This window comes from Panthera uncia, chromosome D1 (assembly GCF_023721935.1).
Source record: "Panthera uncia isolate 11264 chromosome D1, Puncia_PCG_1.0, whole genome shotgun sequence".
Classification (NCBI taxonomy): Eukaryota; Metazoa; Chordata; class Mammalia; order Carnivora; family Felidae; genus Panthera; species Panthera uncia.
Genome location: NC_064808.1, coordinates 6,974,981 through 6,990,301, shown reverse-complemented (window position 1 = coordinate 6,990,301; position 15,321 = coordinate 6,974,981). Strand labels below are relative to the sequence as shown.

Sequence of the window (15,321 nt, the reverse complement as noted above, 5' to 3'; positions counted from 1 at the left end):
GCGCCCGGCCCCCGCCCGCCGCGCCCGGGCCCGCGCCATGGGGCTCTGGCTGCCGCCGCCCCCTGCGCCGCCGGGCTAGGGAGATGCGGGCGCCCCCGGCGCGCGGCCCCCGCGGGCACCATGAGCCCCCTGCTCCGCCGCCTGCTGCTCGCCGCGCTCCTGCAGCTGGCCCCCGCCCAGGTACGTGCGTCCCCGACATCCCGCCCGCCCGCCCGCCGTGCCCTCTCTCAAGGTTGGCGGAAGTGGGGAGACGCGGAGCGGCCTCGGCCTCGGGGATCCGCGGGGTCGGGCTGAGGACCGGGGCGTGGCGGGAATCTGGCCAGGGCATCCCCCGGGAGGAGTCCCTGCCCGCCAGCCCGCCAGCCCGCCAGCCCAGCCCCGGGCCACTCCCCTGCCCCACCCCGTCCCCGGGCTCGACCGGGGGCGGAGCCGCTCGGTCCCCGCAGGACTCGGTTGGGCGCCCACTGTGCCCCCTCCTGACCTGAGGCCTCCGAATCCGTCGGGCCCCAGGCTTGGAGATTCGACGTCGCCGCCGCCACCGGCAGAGTGCGCCTGGCGGGTCGTGGCCAGGGCAGGTCCCAGGTGGCCAGGAGAGGACAGGTAAAGCTAGAGTGACCCCAGGAGCAGAGCAATCGGGGAAAAGTGTCCTAGAGGAGTTGAAGCCTTTAGACTGCAAGGGCAGACCCCTGGGAACAGCGACAGGGCTAGCCCTTCCTAGAGAGCACTTTTGAGTTCAGTTCTCTTCTCTCCTACAGGGCCCTGTGTCCCAGCCTGATACCCCCGGCCACCAGAAGAAAGGTAATAGCAACAATAACCGCGCTAGCCATCATCAACAGGGTTTGCTCATCATCTTGTGTAATCACGGCCACGCTCTAAGATGCAAACTTTTTTATTCTGCCCATTTTACAGAAGAGAAAATTGAGGCAGTGGGGTTCCTGGGCAGGGGAAGACAGGTTTTGAGGGCAGAGAGGGAGCTAGTGGAGGGTGGCTGGGACGAAGGAATCAGGGAGAACAGCTGCAGGGTACAGGAGATAGGGGAACCCGGGAGCGGCTACAGGAAACCCAGTGGAGGCTTAACACTTACGCTTCTGCCCCCAGTGGTGTCATGGATAGACGTGTATGCCCGTGCCACCTGCCAGCCCCGGGAGGTGGTGGTGCCCCTGACCGTGGAGCTCATGGGCACCGTGGCCAAGCAGCTGGTGCCCAGCTGTGTGACCGTGCAGCGCTGTGGTGGCTGCTGCCCTGACGATGGCCTGGAGTGCGTGCCCACAGGGCAGCACCAAGTCCGAATGCAGGTACTGGGGCCGGTGGGGCGTGCCCAGCTGGGGTGGATGCTGGGGCTCCGGGGGGTGGTGGTGGGAGGAATGGCCAGAGCCTTGGCTGGGCAAGCTGTTCCTCCAGCCCACAGAGCATTCCCTTCCTCTGTATCTCTCATGATCTCTCACACCGTGTGTCCCCTATCTCTGGAGTACAGATACTCATGATCCGTTACCCGAGCAGTCAGCTGGGCGAGATGTCCCTGGAAGAACACAGCCAGTGTGAATGCAGGTGCCAGCCGGGCCCCACTTCTGAGCTCCCAGAGACCAGGCTTGGGGGGTGCTGGGCATGGGGGTACACCACAGTGGAGGCCAGGTTTCCAAGACTGGAACTGGGTTAGGCCTGGGATCTGGGGTAAGAGCAGGATGCTCGGCTCTTCTGATTCTCTTCCTCTTCCTTGTCTCTGTCTGTCCCTCTTACTTTTCAGACCAAAAAAGAGGGAGAGTGCTGTGAAGCCAGACAGGTGAGTCTCATGGGCTCTTGCCGAGGTGGGGTTGGAGCCCAGACCCCACACCCAGGATGTAACGTGTGGATGGGGCAGGGGGTGTATGAGTGTGCCGGGAGGCTGCAGTCCCGCCCCCTCTTTCTCCCCCCACTGTGTCCCTCTCTCCCCTTTTCCTCTGCTCCCCGAGTCTGTGTGCTCCGATCCAACCCCAGCTCCCGGGAAGACTTTTCCTTCCCGCCCCAGACATGTTGCTTCTCCTCCTAGGGCTTCCACTCCCCACCACCGTCCCCAGCCCCGCTCTGTTCCGGGCTGGGACTCTGCCCCCGGAGCACCCTCCCCAGCTGACATCACCCATCCCACTCCAGCCCCAGGCCCCTCTGCCCACGCTGCACCCAGCGCCACCAGCGCCCTGACCCCCGGACCTGCCGCTGCCGCTGCCGACGCCGCAGCTTCCTCCGTTGCCAAGGGCGGGGCTTAGAGCTCAACCCAGACACCTGCAGGTGAGGACTGGTGGGGTCGTGTTTGTTTGGGGAGGCATCAAGGCCCTTGGAGCAGGTCCAAGGTGAGCCTGCCAGTGGGAGAAGAGCCAGGGGAGAGGAAACTATTCGGTGTGTTGAACAAATATTGACCAAGGCTCACGTTCTAAATGTGGGAGTCAGACGTCAGGATTTGTGACGCCGGCAGAGGAGGTCAAGGGCTGAGGTAAGGGGCACCTGACGCGGATTTTGAGCGGTCAAAGATGCCCTGGAGGAGGTCACATCTGCAGTCAAAGTGGGAGAGATCGCCTTCCAATTTGCAAAGCTCTGGGCCTTGCTCAAAGCCCCCGTGGTAGACATGTGTGCCCTCCTCGTGGGCTCTGAGAGGCCAGGGGACAGAGTGGAACCCTTGTCCACCCTTGTCTGAGACGCTGCTCACCACTCCTCCCTTCCGCAGCTAGGCCACGGGGTGACCTCGTGTGGGCTCGCCAGGAGTGTTAGGAGAGAATGGGGTTCACAGAAGGTAACAGGAGGGTGGACCTAGGGAGCAGGGGCTGAGCTGTGCCCGCACGAACAGAACCCTTCCTCCCTCCCTCAGGTGCCGGAAGCTGCGAAGGTGACACGTTGCCTTTCAGACTCAGCAGGGCCACTTGCCTCACAGGCCACGTCCCAGAGGAGGACAACAGGGCAACGTGTTGAGAAGTGCCCAGTCCCCAGACCTCAGTGTGGGCAGAAAGCGCTCCCGGACCTGGGCCTCTCAGAGGACTTTCCAGCCGTCCCTGGTCTCTCCCAAGGCCGCCCTCCAACAGGGTGGGCAGCCGGACGAGGAGACGTGTCGGCAGCACCAGGGGTCATGGACTAACTCGGGAGAGAAGGGGTCCCGTCTCGATTTTCAACCACCACGTGCAAGCGAGCGTCTTCACAGCTGGCCCCACTGTCCCCTCCCCGAGGCGCCAATCCTCTGCAGATACTGGGGACTTGGGCTGCGGTGTTAAGAACTGTGACCCCCAACCCTGATAAAAGAGATGGACGGATCTGTCTGTCCCTGCCTGTGTCCTTGTTTGCCACTGTCCAGGCTGGGCGATTCAGGCACTCTGTATCGCGCTACGTCCTAGACCCCGAGCCTGTCTTACTCCCTCGTTGTGTAGATGGAGGCCATGAGGCCCCAGGTCCCCCATCAGGTAGAGCCAGAACTGTGCAGTCTTCCCAATCCTGTTACATCCAGGCCCTGCCCCTCCCCTGCTCATCACAAAAGCTCCTTTCTGGAAGGAGACGGTCTGTTATGGCCAGTGACCTTGAGGTGGGACCCAGATCCGCTGAATGATCTTGGCTGTCGCTGCCCCCCTCTTTCTGCGCCTCAGTTTCCACAGGCGCCTATGGAGGGAACGGACGACTGCTATGGTCCCAGCCCTTGGGCTCCAGGAATGTGTCTTCACTTGATAGAAAAACCCATCTTCTCTGCCAGGCGGCTCTCTGTTTTTGTTGCTCTGTATTTAAGCTACTTCCTTCAGCTTCACTCTAAAGCCACGCACCTGCCCTGTCCCCACCTCCTTGAAAGGGAACTACCAAAGGGCTGTGGCTGGTGGGCTTGGTGTGGGAGACACGTTCCCTCACCCCAACCAGTTTCCCCCCACCCTCAGCAGCCCCTGCTTGGGATTCTCCTGACCTTTGTCTGACCCAGCCTAAGCTCAGTGCCCAGCCTTCTCCCCGCAGCCTCCAGGGCCCCTGGGGTGGACCACAGGCCATCTTTGGGTATCCATGCTTTGCCTTGCTGAGGCAGGACATTCGAGGACAGAGGTTCACCCGAGGCAGAACGCAGCTACCCAAACGGAGGCCTTCTCGGAGGTGTTAGATGGGAGGGCACGGTAGTGATCTTGCTGGGCCCTGGGCAGGGGTGGGGTTAAACCAGAAGAGACCATTCCTGACGGTGATTACCAATTTCCAATCATTCTTCTCAGCTGTGCTGTCGCTGACCATGCCATTGCTCCATTCAAGTGAGACAGATGAGGGTCAGGGGACACCAGAACTCCCACCCCTCCCCCGGCCCACTTAAGTGCTGGGCACACACAAGGCTTCGCGCGCACCCCTCGCTTGGTCCTTCATTCTAAGGTCAGCGCTGCTAATGATCTTTCTCTTTCAATTAAGGAAATAGGCTCAGAAAGGCTGATTGACCTGGAGATCTGACCCCCAAGTCTATCTCTAACCCTCAAGTTTACCTCCCAACTACAAGTTCGTTACTTCCACTGACAGATGTTTTCGGCGCGCTGCTGAGTGCCGGGGCACCTGAAAATACCAGTGTGGGTGGGGAATGGGCCCAGCCGGACCACTGCCGTCAGGACTCGGGGGTCAACGTGCGGCAGGCAGAGGCAGGCCCGGATGCTGGCGCGGCGAAAAGGGCGCGCATCGGCTGTGGGCCAGGGCCTGGTGGAGCACGTCACGGCGCACTCCTACAGTGGCCCTGCCACGTGGGTGTTGACAAGCCCACCTTACAGGGCCTTCCAGATCCTACCAGGCCACAGCATTCGCTCAAGGTCACACTGCCAACGAAGCGCACAGCCCAAACTCAAACTCAAGTCTGAGGCCCAGGCTCTTCCCACTGGAGCCCGTGGACCCTGAAGAGGCCCAGGGTCAAGCGAGAGCCTGGGGGCGAGATAAAATGGCGTCTCGAGACCCCCTCCGGGAACCCGCGTTGGCCTGACCTTAATTTCACCTCGGCCGGAAGTGCCGAAAGCACTTTAGGAAGTCACTTTCACCTAACCTTACCGGCTACAGAGCCACCGGAAGTAGCGCGTGGTCACGTGTCGGCGCGGGGGCGGAGCAGGGGGAAAGGCCGCTCCGCCCGGCGTGCGGCAGCGGGCTTTGCACAGTCCAATGAGGGCGGGCGGCGTGGCCCGGCCTGGTGGCGACGATGACGCGCCTGCGCACAGGCGGCAGCACGACTGGGGTTGACTCCGGGGGCGCGGCGAGGAGGTGAGCGGGGGCCACAGCCCGGGCTGGGGGGGAGCCGGGGTGCACGGGGGCAGGCTGGATCAGGCCGGGCAGGAGCGGGCCGGGGCTGCGAGTGTCAACGAGGGATAGGTCAGGGGGAAATTGGGGGGTGGGGTCGGAGCTGTCTGGGGATGCCGCAGGGGGAGGGTTTTCACGCCGCACGGGGCGGAGCCCCGGGAGTCGGGGCGGGACGTGGGACGGAGACGGGTGGAACCTCTGAGCTGGTGCCAGTAGAAGGCAGGGCTCCGGGACTGGGGACGGAGCTAGGACAGGTGGGGGGCGGAGCCTGGTCCCTGGAGGAGGAGCTGGAACAGGCGGAAGGCGGAGCCTCGGGTTTGGAGACCGAAGGGGACGGAGCCCAGGCACTGGGGGCGGGCCTTCAGTCGGTGAGTGGCGTGGCTACAGTTCAGGAAAGAGGGTCTAGTTCTATCGAGGGCGGGGCTCCAGGGCAAGGGGCGGAACTACGTCCGCTAAAGGGTGGGGTCAAGGAGCAAAGCGAAGGCGTAGGCCCAGGTAATGGCCCGGGGCGTCCACGCGGGGGCGGTCTCCGCGGGGGCCGGGCCTGGGGACGCGGTAGGCCGAGAACTCCCCCGGGAGAGGTGGTGTGGGTGGAGCGGGCTCGGCGGCCACCAGACACGGGGCCGGTCTGGGTACCCCGCAGGCCCCCGAGGGCTCAGAGCTGGGGCGGCGCCCCGGGCGGAGGCACAGGCCCGGCCTGGGGGGTGCCTCCGGAGGATCGGGGCTCCCCGGAGCCACCCAGCGGCGATGTGTGGGTGCCTCGGGGCAGGCCCCCTGCAGCGGCCTCAGAGGTGTGGGTGTGCTGGGCGGGGGGCAACTGGGTGTGGCGTGAATGGGATCGCTCCGTCGAGGCAACTGCTGGGCAGCCAGATAAGGTCTGGACTTTGCGTAAAGGGACGGGCGGGAATTGAAGAGTGGAGCTGGGGACCGGGAGGGAAGGAAGGGCTGGGGGTGAGCAAAGGGGCGGGGCCCTGGCTGCTGTGGCCTCCCCTGACCCCCTCCCCCCGCTGCTGGGGTCCTCGGGCAAGCCCCCTTCTCACTGGACTGGTAAGTGTGTCTGCGGAGCCCGGGGGAGGGGGTGGTGACCCGGGACAAGGGGATCCCCGTGGGCAGGCAAGGTACGGTGGGGGTGGAATCCTCCTGGTACCTGCCCATATTCCATGCCCTCCCTGCCCTCCCCCCCGGTCGGTTGGTCGGGGTCTGTCCCCGCAGAGACATGAGGCTGAGCTGGGTCCTGACAGTATTGTCCATCTGCCTGAGTGCCCTGGCCACTGCTGCGGGGGCCGAGGGCAAACGGAAGCTGCAGATCGGGGTCAAGAAGCGGGTAGACCACTGTCCCATCAAGTCGCGCAAGGGGGACGTCCTGCACATGCACTACACGGTGGGTGAGGGAGTGGAACATTTGGGGTGGGTGGGGCTTCTGGGGACCTGAAAGGACTTGGAAGCCAGATTGCTCAGCCAAGGAGGTGGGTGACCGTGGGCAAGTCCTGTCTCCCTTTTACACTAGTTTCTATAGCTCTTCCCTGCTGTTGACTGTCTGATCCCCAGCTTGGCACCAGCAAGCAGTGACGATGTACTTCGAGCTGCCCAAGGTTCTGTCCCCTTCTAGGATTATGGCTGCCAATGGGGAGCCAGCTTGGGGATAGCTGCTGAGTAGGGAGGTGTGTCCAAGTGGAGCCTCCTCTTCACTGGCCTTCCCATGGTCCCACAGGGGAAGCTGGAAGATGGGACGGAATTTGACAGCAGCCTGCCCCAGAACCAGCCCTTTGTCTTCTCCCTGGGCACAGGCCAGGTCATCAAGGGCTGGGACCAGGGGCTGCTGGGGTGAGTCAGGGGGCCATGGCTGTGGTTGAGGAGGTTGATTGTGGGAGGCAAGCCCCAGGGATGGGGTGGGGGGCAGGGGGCCTGGGTGCTTGCCATGCGCTGAACAGGTGTTGTCCTGCAGGATGTGTGAGGGAGAAAAACGGAAGCTGGTGATCCCATCAGAGTTGGGTAAGAGGCCTTTTCCTGAGCCTGGATAGGGGAGTTGGGGGGGGTGTGTCTGGGGAAGGGTGAAGACTGGTTTGCCGCTGCATTGGTCTCTGTCCCGTCCGTTCATTATGCGTCTTCCAAGTCTAGCTGTATCCAGTAGTGAGAACCGGGCAAGACCCTTAGGGCACTTGGTTCTGGCACCCACCCTCTGCCCTCTACTGGGCCTTTTGTAGCCCCTTGCTGTCTCCATTTCTGGCTTTCTTGTTGCGATGGGCAGAGGCCTGGCTTCAGCCTGAATGTCTGCAGAACACCTCTGTCTCTCTCTCTCTGCCCGGTCACAGCTCACTTTTTCTTTCTGCATCTTTGACAGGGTATGGAGAGCGGGGAGCTCCCCCAAAGATTCCAGGTAAGATGCCTTCCTGCCCCCATCTCCTGCCCACCATCTCTTCTTCCTGTGGCCCTGGTTCTCACTCTGTCCTCATTTCTCCCCTGCAGGTGGTGCAACCCTCGTGTTTGAGGTGGAGCTGCTCAAAATCGAGCGACGTTCAGAACTGTAGCCAAACTGGGGAGGGGCAGTGGAGAGGCCCCCATCAGGGACCAGACTGTTGAAAGAGAGAAAGAAAGAAAAAAAAATTCCCTTGAAGCCCATGAAGTGAGCCTGTGTTTGTTTGTGGGCCCTGAGAGACTTAGAAGCCACATCTTCCACTTCAGCCTACTCTCTCCCTTGGTACCCCCCACGCCTCTTCTTTATTGGCTGCAGGACCTGGGTGTAGACTCAGTGGCGGGGGGATCGTGAGGGCCAGGCCCTAGGTGGGACGGTGGTCCTTGCCCAGAGGGAAAAGGAGTGTTCCTAACTGCCAGCAGCGACACCGCTCCCCCCACTCCAGCTCCCCAGCCACTTGGAGCTCATGGTGTGGGAGCCGGCACTGGGCTATCGTCATGGCTACGTGGCCCTCAGGAAGGCCTGCAGTCACCTGGGGAGAAGCTGCACCGACAGCAGTTGTAGAGGAGTGTGTCCCCCCTAAAAGAGACCAGCTGAGCCCGTTAGCTGCACCAAAGGCATATCCTAGCTTTATTAAAGGGCCGCGCCGCAGAATCAATATAAAAACACAAAAAGTCCCATCAGTTTAATAACAATAAAAAACCCCAAAATGGAAAACTGAGGGGGCAGGGAAGAGGCCCCTGGGCCAGGGGCACGGGGAGCCCTGCTCATGGCGCCAGGCCTGGCCGCAGGGCCCCCCGGTATTGCTGTTGCTACGAGGTCGGGGGGCAGCGATTGTCCTGTGGGAGCCACCATTCATGTGGGTCGAGGACCCTTACTTCTTCTGGGGTGTGCTCAGCTTCTGCATGCCCCGGATCTTGTCCAGCAGGCCAGAGATGAAGGCCTGGACAGGAGGGAAGACATCAGGGAGGCCAGACCCCAAGATGACAGAAGCCCAGGCTCCTCTCACCCCAGCCTCTGGGACAGCCACGTACTTACCTCAGTGGGTTTGTAACAGTCAACCAGCAGCTCCTGGGAGGGCATGGGGGGACAAGTATAGCTGTGAGTTCTAAGGAACAGGGGCCTAGAGCTCACCTGTACCTATTTCCAAGGGACTGGGGCCACCCCCGAGGCACAGGCGATACCACAGCGACTCAACAGCTAGACGAGCACCATTAGCCCCATTTGACGGAAGCAGAAGCTGAGGCCCAACATCCCAAGGGCTGGCTGACTAAAACCAAAGAAGGCCTAAATTTAGAGCTTCGCTTACCCAAGGGGCCATGCGTCCAGGCAGCTCTCTATTCCCTGATCTCCCTACCCGGCCCTGATGCCTCCCGGCCCCTCTCTCACCTTGACCCTGGCAGCCCGGGTATCATCACTTTCCATGTCCAGGAGTTCATCCACATCAATCTCCAACTCTGGTATTTCCTCTTCCTGGGGTGGGGGTGGGGGAGGAGGGAGAGACAAGGGCCTGAGTCGGGAGAGAGGGTGTGAGAGGGGCTCCGGCTGAGGCCCCTGCCTTACCGCAGAATGAGCCAGGCTTCTTTGCCCAGCAGACAGCAGCAGCTGTCTGAGGAAGAAAACAGATCAGGCCTGTGCCAAGGCAAAATGCCCGATGGCGGGGGGGAGCTTCCTGTCCCTGCCAGTTGGGCACCCTGGGTGCCAAACAGGGCCAGACAGCAAAGGCTTGGGGACCCTGGGCTGAGAACCCTGCAGCTGTGTTGTCCCAACTTCCGGGCTCCATCTCAATCACTGCACAGGTGGGGCCATCTGTCCCAACTCATCACAGCCCCTTCCCCTCCCCCAAACACCTGTCACAGCTTCCCAGGAGTGGGGAGGAAGTAAAGGGTGAGGGGTCATGGGGAAGGACCCAGGGCTGGTAATGGGGAAACAAAGAGCCCATACTTTGCTGAGGGAGGGGGTGCCTGCCACCCCTCCCCCCACCCAGGAAGCCTCTACCCAGTCTGGAGCCAGCTGCATTCCAGGGCTGGTCTAGGGTAGGCAGCACAGGGCGAGCCCACTCCTCCACCCTGCCCCCCAGGGGCCTGAGTCACCATTTGAGCAAGGAAGGAGTCATGGGGTGGAGAACCAAAACCCAGAGGACAGGCTAGCCTGCCCCTACCCCAAAATGGAGCTGCAGGCTAGCCCATTAGAAGAGCCCAGACCCTTTACAACCCCACCAGGCTTGCGCCTTTTAACCAGTTTAGGCTACGAAGCACTAGGTAGATCACCTTACCACCACCGCCAGCCCAGACTAGCCTCTTGCCTCCTGCCCATGGCCCAGGCTATCCCTTGAGGCTTCTTGAGGACCCCAAGCTTGACCAGAGTAGTGACATGAGGGAGTCATGAGGGAAAAGATAGGAGTGACCTAAGGTCAGACAAGAAAGAGCATACACTGGGGGCGGGGAGTATAGAAAGGGAGGGGAGCGCGCGGAAGCGGAGCGCCCATTGACTCCGGGTGACAGGCAGGCAGGCGCAAGGCGGGGTTCCCAAGCAGTCCGACTAGGGAACGATTTTAGGGTGTCGGCGCAGAGTAAGGGACACACCTGGCAGTCGTAGAGGCGAGTGAGCTGCTCCAAGATCCACTCCTCCAGGTTGAGGCGCTTCCGTAGCTCCTTGCGGTCGTACTTGACCGTGACCTTCCCTTGGCGCCTCACTGGGCCCTCGTCGTCCGCGCCGCCTGGGCCCTCGCCTGCAGCCCCAGGGGGGCTCTGAAAGTAGACGCGGGGCCCTGGGCCACCACTGCCCGGCCCAGGGGCCGGGGCTGCCAACGCCGCGCCCCCCGCGGGGCCGCTGTCCGCCATGGCGGCCGCCGGGGCCACGTGCGCGCGTCGGGCCCCTCCCTGCGCCGCCGCCTCCGGGACGCCCGCCGGCTGGCTCCGGGCCGCTGGCTCGGGTTAACTCGCGGGCTGGGCTCCGCGCTGCTCCGCGGCTAGGGCGGCGGCGGGGGCGCCCGGGGGCAGCTGCAGCATGCGGAGCCCCCGGGCCTGGCCTGGCCGCGCCCCGCCCCCTCCCCGCCGATCCGCCCGCCCCTTGTCCCCCGCGGCCGCCGCCCGAGCCGCCGCCGCCGCCGCAGCCGCCGCCGCCGCCGAAGCCGCTTTCTCTGTCTCACTCGCTTCCCCGCCCCCCGACCACACCCCCTTAAAGGGCCAGTCCCGCTGCAGGCCCCTCACTCCCACCCCGCCCCCGGGCAGGGGCTAGGGGAGGGTCTAGTCGTCAGGGGTTTGGGCCTGGCTGTCCGCTATCCCTTTTAACCTTTCTGCCTCAAACCCAGGCGTTCTAAGTGCCCGGTACCAGGATTTGCGCTCCCGCCGGGACCCTAGTGTTCTGTCCTCACTGACGCAAAAACAGGGGCCATCTGGGAATGGAGGGGAGTGGGCACAATGCGCAGGGCGGGGGTCTGGAGAGGAGACGTGGGAGCCCCCGTCGTCTAGGTCCTCAGGTCCTTGGCCAGCGGAAGGCAAGCAACCTTCTCCGCGTAGACCGACACGTGGCCCAGGCTCGCAGGAGTGGAGGGGTGGAGAAGGCGGACAGGAGCTGCCCAGGTCCCCGGACACCCTACTCGGCGAGGTCCCGCACCACCCATGGTGGAGGCCCAGATTAGGGGTGAACGGAGCCGGCTCAACTGCCTGAAGGGCTAGACCCTAGGCTGCCACCGCCCACCGGCCAAGATGGCGGTGGGGAACGGGATTATGGGAAATGTAGTTCTCAGGGCCTGGCCGTGCCTGACCGCCCCTCCCCCTCGGCGGAGCCAGGGAGGGGAAGCGCAGAACTTGTTTGGGGCGCCCTCGTTCGGCGGCTCCGACAGGGCGCGGCCCTTCGCACCCCGCAACCTCCATGTGTACAAAGAGGAAACGCAGGAGTAAAGGGCTGGGAAATAGGGGAGCCGGCACTCCCGATAATAAAGATAAGAATGACGACCCATAAAAAGCGTTCCTCACAGTCGGTTCCACACAGTCGGTTCCAGCCAGAGTCGGTTCCGCCTCATTCTCCCTCCCACAGATCCTCCGCCCTGCCGCTCTTCTGTCCTTCAGATCTCACAGGCGCCTTAGCTGGCCCACCTCTCTCAAACAGATGGTGTATCTCATGCCGGCACCCTTTGAGTTCTGTATCTTTGAATAGTCTTTCTCTTATGTGATCACTGTCTCCCATGGGGCCAAGCTCTGTGTGGCCCTTGTTTACTGTTGATGCCCAAAGCACAGGGACCGGCTGGGCTTCAGAATCACGCAGATGGGGCAAATGACCCGATTCTTGCTGAGCTCCCGGTGACAGAGCCAGACTTGTAACTATTGGCTGAATAAGTGACCGAGTGAAAGAATGAATGGCTTCCTCTGTATCTAGCATTTCCTCAGAAGGTTAAGCTTATTTATTTTGAGAGAGAGCGCGTGAGCAGGGGAGGGGCAGAGAGAGAGAGAGAGAGAGAGAGAGAGACACACACACACACACACACACACACACACACGGAGAGAGGGAGAGAGAGAATCTCAAGCAGGCTCCATGTCGTTAATGTGGAGCCCGAGGTGGGGTTTGATCCCAAGACTGTGAGATCACGACCTGAGCCGATATCAAGATGCTTAACTGGCTGAGCCACCCAGGTGCTCCGTCAGAAGGTTAACTAAGAAAATATGTGGAAGTTTCAATGACTGTATCACAGAGGTTGACCAACACAGCTAGAGAGGGAGCTCAGGCCCCCTGTCACAAGGTCTCTACTTATCCCCCTACCCCCAGATACCACTCAGCAAGGTTGTACAGCTCCTCCGAGATGCTTCCATTGATAGCAGGCTCGCCCTTCGCAGTCCCAGACTGAGTCTCAGGATCTGGGGGGCACTCAGTGTTTCTGTCCCAGCCTCTCACAGTCACTTTCTCTCTGGATGCCACAGAAGCCCTCTGTAGCAGGCAGGGTTCAGAGAGGCTGAGAGTGGCCCGGGGTCACACAGCCGGTGCTGCAGCCAAACTCAAGCCCAGAACGTTGTTAGGCTTACCGTGTAGTTGAGAAAAAGAGACAATGAACCCAGAGGCTGGGGATGGGGTGTGTGTGCGTGTGTGTGTGTGTGTGTGCGCGCGCGCTGGGGGGAATAGCAAGGTGGGCTTCTCCTTGAGGGCCCTGGGTTTGAGGGCAGGCTCACAGGACTCATTCCAGGGCAGGTAGAATGGGCTCACCTCCCTCCCCAGCCCTTGTCCTGGCCTTATCCTCCCTTCATCCAGCCTGGAGAGCTGGCGGAGGGCTAACCCTTACCCTTGCAGATTAGGCAGGACCCAGCCTTTCCACCAGGAGCCCCATCCCTGGCCCGGCCTCTGGCTCTGAGCCAATTTACCCAAGTCCAAGTTCCCCACCACACCCCACCTCGCCCTACCAGGGCCGGTGGGGTCTTTCTGAACTAGAGCGTTGATTCAGGCCTTAGGGGTGCTCAGAGTTACGAGTGGGGATACGCGGACCATAACTTGCTGTGGCAGTGGAGCCTACAGTCCATAAAGATCTGGGTACCAGCCCCAGCTCTGCCTCCTAGAGGCTGTGACCCTGAGTGATGACTCTCCTATCCCTCCTCCCCTGAGGGAGGCCTCCTGTCATGTCCAAATTTCACGGTACCCCTGGGGGGTTCTCTGGGCAGGGTGGGGAGGAGCTGACAATGCTCTTCCCAACTCTCCCTCTCTCTACTTTCTTTTTTTTTTTTTTTTCCCCTCTCTCTACTTTCTATGACATATCTACCATGTTCAGTCCTTCCCCATGGCCACCTATCCTGAGAACGGTCAGTGCAGAGGTGGAATCTGGGCTGCCCTGCGCAGAACCTGGGAGTGGAAGAAGCGGGTTCAAATCTGCGCTCTGCCCAGCACGCTGAGAGCCACGGGCAAGTAAGTCACTTACCGGCTCTGAGCCTCTTCAAGGGGGCTGATTCTACCAACCTCCGGTGGTTGGGGGCGGAGAGCTCAGCGCTGAAGGCCCACATCTCAGCCCTTGCTCTCCCGCCTGAATCCTCCCGGGACTGGAGTATGCTGCTCTTCCTTATCCTGCCAGCCTCAGACTGTGGCCCCCCCCCCCCCCCCCCCCCCCCACTCCGGCCACCAGAGTGCAGCTAAGGCTCCTTCAGTGCCTCCTTGGACCAGAAGCCCTGGAGAGGGTCCCGTGGGCCACAACCGCTCCCTTAATCGAGGGTAGAGGCGGAAAGACTGCCTTCCTTCCGCCATTACTGCTTGCCGAGAAACCCTATTACCATCACCAGGACTGGAAGAAAGTGTCCAGGAGGAAGGAGTCCTTTAATGGGGCTGCCCTAGCCTCGGGAGACATGACGGTGGTGGGGGGAGAGAGGAGAGGCTCAGGCTTGGGAAACAGGCTCCCATCCTGTTTTCCAAGGAGCCGCTGCCCAGCATTTCTCCGAAGTACCCCTGCCCAAGGCCTAGGACCCACAGCTCGGGCCCCTACGCTCAGGGCCTGCCTCTAGGCCCTGCTAGCCCTGCCATTGGCCGGCAGGCCCCCTGCCCCAGGGCTGATCTGTGCCCTCTCCTCTTCCTCCCTGATGCCCCCACGGTCTGCTAGCCACTCCTCAGATGTCCAGCGGCCTGTGGCTCGGGGTCATTTTGTACCCATTTGCTTATTCATCCTCTGACAACCTCCAGCTTCTGGGCAAGGTGACCGAGGCACAGAAGGGCTGAGTTTTGTTGGTAGACTTGAACCTAAGCCTGTGGGAGCAAAGGCCACTCTCCACCCTGCAGGGCTCTGTCCAATGAGAGCCAGTGGTCTCCGGATCTCTGAAGGGTATGACCCTGCTGCTCTTGTGAGAGAGGACAAGAGGATCACAAGTCCTGTCCTCCTTTCTTGGTCTCCTGAAGGGCAAGGAGTGGAAGCAGGATGAGCCAGCCTTCAAGTCAGAGGGCTCAAATCCTCCTACAAAGCTGTGTGACCTTGGGCAAGTCTCTTCCCCTCTCTGGGCCTCAAATGGAGATAATAATCACACCCCACAGGGCCTCTACCAAAGGCAGGGAGATTCGTTAGGTTAGAGTTGGTGTCCAACAAGGTGGGGATTTGGGGAATGGCCAGTGCCAGGCAGGGCTCCCCTTGGAGGCCTGAGAGCCTGGGGCAAAGGGGCCTGCAGGGCCCGCTCCTCCTTGACTGCCCCCTCCTCCCCTAGAACCAGCTCCAGTCTCTTTCTGGGTTTCTAGGTGACTTGGCTGGCCCCTCTGGATGAGTTCTACTTTAAACCTACTGCTGCTACTGCCTCTGTATTGGGGGGGCTCCCACAGGGGCCCCCAGGCAGGAGCCCCCCCAGCCAAGCCCTGCGGGAGGGGCTGCAGCCCCCACCTATCCTGGTGCCCATGCGCCTTCCCCCCTCCCATCTCTGGAGCGCAGATTTCAGGGCACCTGCTGTAGGCCAGGCACTGCGGAGCCCCTCCTCAACCCCCCTTGTTCGTGGACACCCACGAGGCTTCTGAACCCTTTGGGCAAGCGACCAGTTGTCTCCTTCACAGTGTTCCGTAGGAAGTCCAACGGGCTCCAGGTTCCGTCATGAGGGTCTGCAGAACGAGGGGGCTATTCTAGGGCTCACTCTGGAAGGCCGGGATGCTTAGGTCCTTAAAGGAGGCGGCAGGCGCCCGGCCTCCCCTGGCTAGGGACGGGGGAGGGGCGCCAGCCG

The 15,321-nt window shown here is 61.9% G+C and overlaps 4 protein-coding genes across 6 annotated transcripts; 3 read left to right on the top strand and 1 right to left on the bottom strand.

Annotated features, from left to right (window-relative positions):
- The first annotated feature begins 6 nt into the window (after window positions 1–6).
- Window positions 7–3,634, top strand: VEGFB (vascular endothelial growth factor B). 2 transcript variants are annotated; one of them, XM_049643922.1, is made up of 7 exons: window positions 7–180; window positions 756–798; window positions 1,099–1,295; window positions 1,475–1,548; window positions 1,745–1,780; window positions 2,027–2,262; window positions 2,837–3,634. In XM_049643922.1, exons 1-6 carry the CDS (start codon window positions 121–123, stop codon window positions 2,238–2,240), a joined length of 624 nt encoding a protein of 207 aa, XP_049499879.1. In that variant the 5' UTR covers window positions 7–120; the 3' UTR covers window positions 2,241–2,262; window positions 2,837–3,634. The 2 variants fall into 2 exon arrangements, with proteins under 2 accessions (XP_049499879.1, XP_049499888.1); XM_049643931.1 differs by having other exon boundaries at window positions 2,128–2,262; window positions 2,837–3,633.
- A 1,479-nt stretch (window positions 3,635–5,113) lies between these two features.
- Window positions 5,114–7,862, top strand: FKBP2 (FKBP prolyl isomerase 2). Of its 2 annotated transcripts, none has more exons than XM_049643967.1 (6): window positions 5,114–5,208; window positions 6,457–6,625; window positions 6,956–7,068; window positions 7,190–7,236; window positions 7,586–7,621; window positions 7,711–7,862. In XM_049643967.1, the coding sequence occupies exons 1-6, from the start codon at window positions 5,147–5,149 to the stop codon at window positions 7,770–7,772; spliced, it is 489 nt and encodes a 162-aa protein (XP_049499924.1). In that variant the 5' UTR covers window positions 5,114–5,146; the 3' UTR covers window positions 7,773–7,862. The 2 variants fall into 2 exon arrangements, with proteins under 2 accessions (XP_049499924.1, XP_049499933.1); XM_049643976.1 differs by lacking the exon at window positions 5,114–5,208 and adding an exon at window positions 5,668–5,739.
- LOC125931722 (PE-PGRS family protein PE_PGRS16) lies at window positions 5,241–6,291 on the top strand. Its single transcript, XM_049643909.1, has one exon. The coding sequence runs from the start codon at window positions 5,358–5,360 to the stop codon at window positions 6,153–6,155; it is 798 nt and encodes a 265-aa protein (XP_049499866.1). The 5' UTR covers window positions 5,241–5,357; the 3' UTR covers window positions 6,156–6,291.
- Window positions 7,863–8,264: 402 nt separating the features above from the next.
- Window positions 8,265–10,890, bottom strand: PPP1R14B (protein phosphatase 1 regulatory inhibitor subunit 14B). The gene is given in 6 exon segments (XM_049643985.1): window positions 8,265–8,600; window positions 8,696–8,728; window positions 9,047–9,130; window positions 10,243–10,524; window positions 10,526–10,629; window positions 10,632–10,890. Coding segments are annotated over 6 exon segments (609 nt in total). The 5' UTR covers window positions 10,669–10,890; the 3' UTR covers window positions 8,265–8,531.
- Window positions 10,891–15,321: the final 4,431 nt, after the last annotated feature.

Bases quoted from the DNA above. Each gene is read 5' to 3' on its own strand.
- FKBP2 (XM_049643967.1), top strand. From the start codon at position 5,147: ATGACGCGCCTGCGCACAGGCGGCAGCACGACTGGGGTTGACTCCGGG. The intron at 6,626-6,955 runs GTGGGTGAGGGA...ATGGTCCCACAG, and splicing joins TCCTGCACATGCACTACACG to GGGAAGCTGGAAGATGGGAC. The intron at 7,069-7,189 runs GTGAGTCAGGGG...GTTGTCCTGCAG, and splicing joins TGGGACCAGGGGCTGCTGGG to GATGTGTGAGGGAGAAAAAC.
- VEGFB (XM_049643922.1), top strand. From the start codon at position 121: ATGAGCCCCCTGCTCCGCCGCCTGCTGCTCGCCGCGCTCCTGCAGCTG. The intron at 799-1,098 runs GTAATAGCAACA...TTCTGCCCCCAG, and splicing joins CCCCGGCCACCAGAAGAAAG to TGGTGTCATGGATAGACGTG. The intron at 1,296-1,474 runs GTACTGGGGCCG...TCTGGAGTACAG, and splicing joins AGCACCAAGTCCGAATGCAG to ATACTCATGATCCGTTACCC.
- LOC125931722 (XM_049643909.1), top strand. From the start codon at position 5,358: ATGCCGCAGGGGGAGGGTTTTCACGCCGCACGGGGCGGAGCCCCGGGA.